At 54.2% G+C, this 6,819-nt stretch overlaps 1 protein-coding gene across 1 annotated transcript; it reads right to left on the bottom strand.

Moving 5' to 3' along the window:
• Positions 1–219: 219 nt before the first annotated feature.
• LOC129694744 (zinc finger protein 615-like) lies at positions 220–6,555 on the bottom strand. Its single transcript, XM_055631499.1, has 2 exons — positions 6,332–6,555; positions 220–4,121 (listed from the first exon to the last, which is right to left on the bottom strand). The coding sequence occupies exon 2, from the start codon at positions 3,982–3,984 to the stop codon at positions 2,758–2,760; it is 1,227 nt and encodes a 408-aa protein (XP_055487474.1). The 5' UTR covers positions 3,985–4,121; positions 6,332–6,555; the 3' UTR covers positions 220–2,757.
• Between the last annotated feature and the right edge of the window lie 264 nt (positions 6,556–6,819).

The following is a 6,819-nucleotide window of genomic DNA, read 5'->3' as shown; positions in this document are numbered from 1 at the left end:
TAAAAGGCGCAAATTAATAATAGTAATATAATATCATGGGGGGTAATAAGCATGAGTGCGGGGGGGGGGGGGCGGGGGGGGATAGTTAGTGTGTGATGCTGCATGCCGCCTCCCACCCCCCCCCCACAACCCGCATGTTGGGGGAACACACCCAACGGGTCTGCACTTGGTCTAGTTTATATTATATAGCTGGGATATTATCAGAATCAGGGGTCACAGTTTAAATTCAATTCAATTAACTTTATTTTTCGGTTAGGAACTTTGGTTTCTGCAGCCATACAACAGAAAGAAACAATTTTACAAGGCACACAACCAACTCAATTCACACAGACATACATCACAGTAAATCTCCTCACTGTGATGGAAGACAGTCTTGTCTCTACCCTGCTTTCCATCCTCTCCGGATGTTAAAGCCCTCGGCGGACTATGGTGAGTCCTGCGGCCGTGCCTGCGATGTAAGGCCCTGCTCCGGGTCTTAATGTTGGAACCCCCAGCGGGCGAAGGCAAATCCCACAGCCGTTAAAGCCGCGCCGGGCAATGTCAGGCCCCGCTACGGGTAGTTTTCAGCCCCGCAACTCAGATGGGAGAAGCTGCCACCGCGGGAGCCCCGTAAAGTGGTCTCCCACGAGGGACCCGCGAGTTCCTGATGTCACCGTCCACAGGCCTGCAGCTGGAGCCTCCGAAGCTCCGAAGTCTGGTCGCAGCCGCGCGCCACCTCAGCTCCCCACGCTCCAAAGCCGACCAGCCCCACGATGGTAAGTCTGCAGGCTTTGCGATTGAAGCCCCCAGGTCGTTCCGGCTGGAGTCCTCTCCACAGTGCTAGGCCCCAACGACAATGGAGACTCGACAGGGAAAAGGTCGGATCTCCCATGCAAGGAAGAGATGTAAAAGCTTCCCCCACCACCGCCCCCCACATATACACATAGAACATAGGTGCAGGAGTAGAGGCCATTCGGCCCTTCGAGCCTGCACCGCCATTCAGGCCCATGACAGATGGAGGAGGCCCAGGACAGAAAGACCAGTGTGGGAATGGAAAGGGTGGTTAAAATGGTTGGCAACCGGGAGATCCAGCAGGCCTTGACGGACCGAGCACAAGTGTAGGGTGAAATGCACGCCTAGTCTAGATACAAGGAACTGCAGATGCTGGTTTACAAAAATAGACACAATCTCCTGGAGTAACTTGCACCTCTGGAGAGCATGGACAGGCAACATTCTAGGTCAGGACCCTTCTTCAGACTGCTTGGTGTGGGGGTGGAGAAAGTTGGAAAGGAGAGATGGGAATGGTCTCCTTAGATTGCCTTCCCCCTACAGATGCGGCCTGACCCACTGAGTTCCTCCACCACTTTAGAGGGAATGGACAGACAATGTTTTGAGTCGGGACCATTCTTCAGACTGATTGGAGACGGTGGGTAGGAAGCTGGAAAAAAGAGATGGGGGCTGGACAAAGCCTGGCAAGTGAGAGGTGGATACAAAATGCTGGAGTAACTCAGCAGGAGAGGCAGCATCTCTAGAGAAAAGGAATGGGTGATGTTTCAGGTTAAGACCCTTCTTCAGAAGTGATAGGTGGATATAGGTGAGGGAGACACAAGAAATTGCAGATGTGGGAATCTTGCATAGAACACAATTTAGTTAGATGCACAGAATCTCTTGCCCAGAGTGAGGGAGTCGAGGACCAGAGGACATGGGTTCAAGGTGAAGAGGAAAAGATTTAATAAGAATCTGAGGGGTAACTTTTCAAGAGTGCATGGGTGTATGGAACAAGCTGCCGGATGAGGTAGTTGAGGCTGGGCCTAACCCAACGTTTAAGAAACAGTTATAGACAGGTACATGGATAGAACTTGTGTGAATGGGTCGACAAAAATGTTGGAGAAACTCAGCGGGTGAGGCAGCATCTATGGAGCGCAGGAAATAGGCAACGTTTCGGGTTGAGATCCTTCTTCAGACTGATGTGAGGGTGCGGGCGGGAAGAAGAAAGGAAAAGGCAAAGACAGTGGGCTGAAGTAGGGCTGGGAAGGGGAGGAGAAAGCAGGGACTACCTGAAATTGGAGAAGTCAATGTTCATACTGCTGGGGTGTAAACTACCCAAGCAAAATATGAGGTGCTGCTCCTCCAATTTGCAGTGGGCCCTTACTCTGGCCCTGGAGGCCCAGGGCAGAAAGGTCGGATTCGGAATGGGAGGGTGAGTTGAAGTGTTGAGCCATTGGGTGATCAGGTTGGTTATTGCAAACTGAGGAGGTACTGTGGGGAGCGATCGCCAAGGCTGCACTTGGTCTCACTGGGGTTGATCATACACTGAATAATCCAACCAGAATTTTGTTTGGAAGTGGAAAGAAATAATAGAAACTGCATTCATTGTAACGTGTAAAAAGAGATGAGATACTGTATTGTAATGTTGCTGCATGTCATTGTGGTATATATCATGTCTTGATTGGTGAATATGTTTAGTTTGTGACTTTATTTGAAGCAGAAATAATATGTGAATGCTTCATTGACCATAATTCCGACTGGTAACTACGCACTTCGTCTGAGCAGATTATCACGCTTGCCATGTGAGCCGTCCTAAATGACCACCTAAACTGTCATTTGGCAAACTAAAAAGCTGCCTAGGTTGCCCGGCTGGCAACAGGGAAAAAAGGTTAAGCGAGAGCCCTGCACAGGCTGGACATGCGGGTGAAACCCTTGCTACACTCAGCTAACACAAACGTTCTCTCTCTGGTGTGTATCCGCTGGTGCTCCCGCAGCCCCCATGCTCTCTTGTCACAGTGGGAGCAGCTGCTCGCCGGCGTGGGCCCGCCGGTGCTGCCGCAACCCCCGCGAGCTGTCAAACGCCTCACCACAGTACGGGCAGTCGTAGTGCTGGCCACTGGTGTGCAAGCGCTGGTGTGACAGGGCATGGGAGGCCATGGCAAAGTGCTCTCCACACACCGAGCTGGGGATGGGACATTCGCCGGCATGCACCCGCTGGTGGGACAGCAGCCTGGTGGAGCAAGTGAAGCCCTTGCCGCACTGGGCGCAGGTGTAGGGGCGCTCGCCGGTGTGGGTGCGCTGGTGCTTCAGCAGGCTGCTGGACTGGGTGAAGCCCTTGCCACACTGGGCACAGGTGTAGGGGCGCTCGCCGGTGTGGGTGCGCTGGTGCTTCAGCAGGCTGCTGGCCCTGGTAAAGCCCTTACCGCACTGGGCACAGGTGTAGGGACGCTCGCCAGTGTGGGTGCGCTGGTGCTCCAGCAGGTGGTGGGAGTAGTTGAAGCCCTTGCCGCACTGGGCACAGATGTAGGAACGCTCACCGGTGTGGGTGCGCTGGTGCTTCAGCAGGCTGCTGGACTGGGTGAAGCCCTTGCCACACTGGGCACAGGTGTAGGGGCGCTCGCCGGTGTGGGTGCGCTGGTGCTGCAACAGGTGGTGGGAGTAGGTGAAGCCCTTGCCACACTGGGCGCAGGTGTAGGGACGCTCACCGGTGTGGGTGCGCTGGTGCTTCAGCAGGTTGCTGGAGTGGGGGAAGCTCTTGCCACACTGGACACAGGTGTAGGGGCGCTCGCCGGTGTGGGTGCGCTGGTGCACCAGCAGGTTGTTGGACTGGGTGAAGCCCTTGCCGCACTGGGTGCAGGTGTAGGGGTGCTCGCCGGTGTGGGTACTCTGGTGCGCCAGCAGGCTGTTGGAGAGGGAGAAGCCCTTGCCACAGTCGCCGCACGTGTAGAGCGGCTCCCCGCTGTGCACCCGCCGGTGGATCTTCAGGTCATTCGCCCCCTTGAAGCTCTTGCCACATTCAGAGCAGGCAAAGGGCCTCTCGCTGGAGTGCACGCGGTTGTGCCCCAGCAGGTTGCTGTAGCGGGTGAAGCTCTTGCCGCACTCCGAGCAGTTGAAGGGGCGTTCTCCCGTGTGAACCCGCCGGTGGATCTCCAGCTCGCTCGGTCTCCGGCAGGCCTTGCCACACACGTCGCACTCATAACGCTTCTCCTTGTTGTGCCCCATCATGTGGTCCTCCATCGAAGCTCAGCCCCTCGAAGCTCATCCCGCACAGCTAGCAGATGGGGTGGGTGGGTAGGCGACTCACCGGCACCCTGGCCACCCTCAATAGCCGGTCACATCCCCGTCTCTCCACCCTCAGCAACGGCTCCTAAACCCTGCAGATGGGGAACACAGAGGGTCAACAAGCTGGCAAACAGGACATTGGGTAGCAATGTTACAAAATTTTGAGATTTAAAAAATCAAGTCTGCAATTTATCCCATCAGATAAAGCATAACAATAAGTTTAATTTGACACCAAATTCACTTTCATATCTCAAGTATTAAAAAAGTTATGACCATTTTCATACTCGGAAATTAGCATCTTGTTCCCTATTGATTTTCAATGGACATTACAAAAAAGCTGTGATCTTGGATAGTCAAACGCCCATTTCTTAAGGAAAGATTAACATTTTTAAATAGCCTAAGTGTCCAAAGATTATTCACAAACAATTCACAATATAACATGATTTTTATATCTAATTTACATTAATTTATAGGCCAAATGGAAGGAATTTAGTGTTCAATTGCTGTAAATAAATGCCCATTTAAATCGGCTTTCTAGTGGGTTCATGTGGAACGCGCTGGGTTTAGAACGTTGACATAGCGCTGGATTAGTGCCCTCAAATGCCGAGAAAAATACTGCGGGATATAAAAAGCCCAAAATGAACCACTCGCTATAGATAACTTGATATATAGGGTTATATATATGCCCCATTTAATGTAAAAATAAGGTACATACCTTTAATTGTTTGCTTTATAAAACCCTGGGGCTGCGAGAGGTTGCGGAATCAGAGAGTAATTTTAAAATTATTATAACTATATTATCGAGGCCTATAAAACTAATAATACCTTTTGCGACCGGGTCTTGCAGCGATTTTTCGTTAATGATTTACTAGGCTGAACATGTGCGATTAGTACAGCCTAGTAAAAATCGCGTTTACAACCCGCCCCCTCCAAACAGCGCCAAAATCGCCGACATGGCTGAGGGCAGATTCCTAATGACGATTCAGGTAGGTTTTGTAACATACCTACATTGGGTGTGTTTATGGCGGAGGAAACCATTATATAATTCTGCGCGGCACACTGGCACAGCGGTACAGCTGCTGCCTCACCACCAGAGACCCGGGCTCGATCCTGACTACGGGTGCTGTCTGTGCGAAGTTAGTACATTCTCCCGTTGACCTGTGTGGTGCTGCGGTTTCCTCCAACATTTCAAAGACATTCACAGTTGTAGATTAATCGCCCTCCGCAAAATTGCGAAATTATCTCTAATGTGTGTAGGATAGTGCTAGTGTATGGAGTGATCACTGGTCGGCACGGACGCCATTTGTCGAAATACCTGTTAGATGTGGCCCTTGTAGCTGGAGGGACAGGGGGTATGGAGAGAAGGCAGGTACAGGATACTGAGTTGAATGATCAGCCATGATCATATTGAATGGCGGTGCAGGCTCGAAGGGCCGAATGGCCTACTCCTGCACCTATTTTCTCTATGTGTTTCTATGTTTCTGAAGAAGGGTTTCGGCCCGAAACGTTTAACCACAAGGGCCCTTCGCTCCATAGATGGACTGTGGCCTGACCCGCTGAGTTTGTGTGAAGAAGGGTTTTGGCCCCCGAACCGTTGCCTATTTTCCTTCGCTCCATGTTGATGCTGCTGCATCTCTAAACTAAACCAAACCAAAGACGGGAGCCTGACCCGCTGAGTTACTGGACTGTCTATCTTCTCCACAGATGCTGCCTGACCTGCTGAGTTACTCCAGCACTTTGTCATAGGTTCATAGAGCGATACAGCGTTGTAGCGTTATCTGGTACCCGCACTCCTAGATCCCTCGGCTCCACACATTCCCCCAGCGCCCCGCCATTCACAGTGAAGATCCTGCCCGGGTTTGACTTCCTAAACTGCAACACCCTCCCCACCCCCAAACACTGTGACCTCCTCCCTGTGGCCCCCTGCCCCTCACCCCTGCTGCCGCCTCCTGCTCATTACCCCCCTTTGCTCCCTCCCCCCTCCTCACAGTGTGAACCCCCACCAGGCTCCCCACCCCCTTCCTTGACTCACTTCACCCTCTCTCTGTCTCACCCCCAGTTCCCTGCCCTCCAATTCATCCCCCTCGGCACCAAACCCACTCCCTCTTGAATCCCTCCTTCCTCCCTTTGCTCCCTGTTCCCCCGCTACTCACTTCACCCCTTTTCCAACCCCCAGACTCTCACCCCCTCCCTCTCTCTCTCTCTGTCTCCCTCTCTCTCTCTCTCTCCCCCTCTCCCCCTCTCCCTCTCCATCTCCTCTCTCTCTCCCTCTCTCTCTCTCTCTCCCTCTCCTCTCTCTCACCGTCCAGTGCGGGTCGGGTCGGCTCCATCTTGGCCGTGACGTCATTTCCGGGCTGAGGCCGCCCCGCAGCCTGCGGGGCAACGGGCCGGGGCCGCGACGTCATTTCCGGGCTGAGGCCCCTGCGCCGCGCGGTCTCTCTCTCTCTCTCCGTCTCCGGGGCAACGGGCAGCGCGCGGGCGGGATGAGATGAGCCGCGAGTGAGTGAGTGAGTGAGTGAGTGAGGACCCGGGCCGGGCCGGGCCGGACACGGTGAGAGGCTCCGGTGGATCAGGGCGGGCGGGGCGGGCGCGCTGGCTGGGGATTCGGTGCCGGGGGGTCCAGGCCGCGGCCTCGCACCCGGGAGACAGTGACTGGGCCTGGGGGGGAGGGGGGCCTGGGCCTGGGGGGGGTTGGGGAGCCCGGGGAGCCGCCTGGGGCCTGGGGTTGGGGGGGAGCCGGGGGTTGGGGTTGGCGGGCTTTAATTTGTCGGGGAGCCGGGCGGGGGGGGC

The sequence above is a fragment of the Leucoraja erinacea genome, unplaced genomic scaffold (genome assembly GCF_028641065.1).
Source record: "Leucoraja erinacea ecotype New England unplaced genomic scaffold, Leri_hhj_1 Leri_781S, whole genome shotgun sequence".
In the NCBI taxonomy this organism is placed as follows: domain Eukaryota; kingdom Metazoa; phylum Chordata; class Chondrichthyes; order Rajiformes; family Rajidae; genus Leucoraja; species Leucoraja erinaceus.
Note: the sequence above shows the minus strand (reverse complement) of the source record. Positions and strands in the feature narration are given on the sequence as shown.

What these genes read in the sequence shown, in the direction of transcription:
- LOC129694744 (XM_055631499.1), bottom strand. Translation starts at nt 3,984, where the DNA reads ATGGAGGACCACATGATGGGGCACAACAAGGAGAAGCGTTATGAGTGC.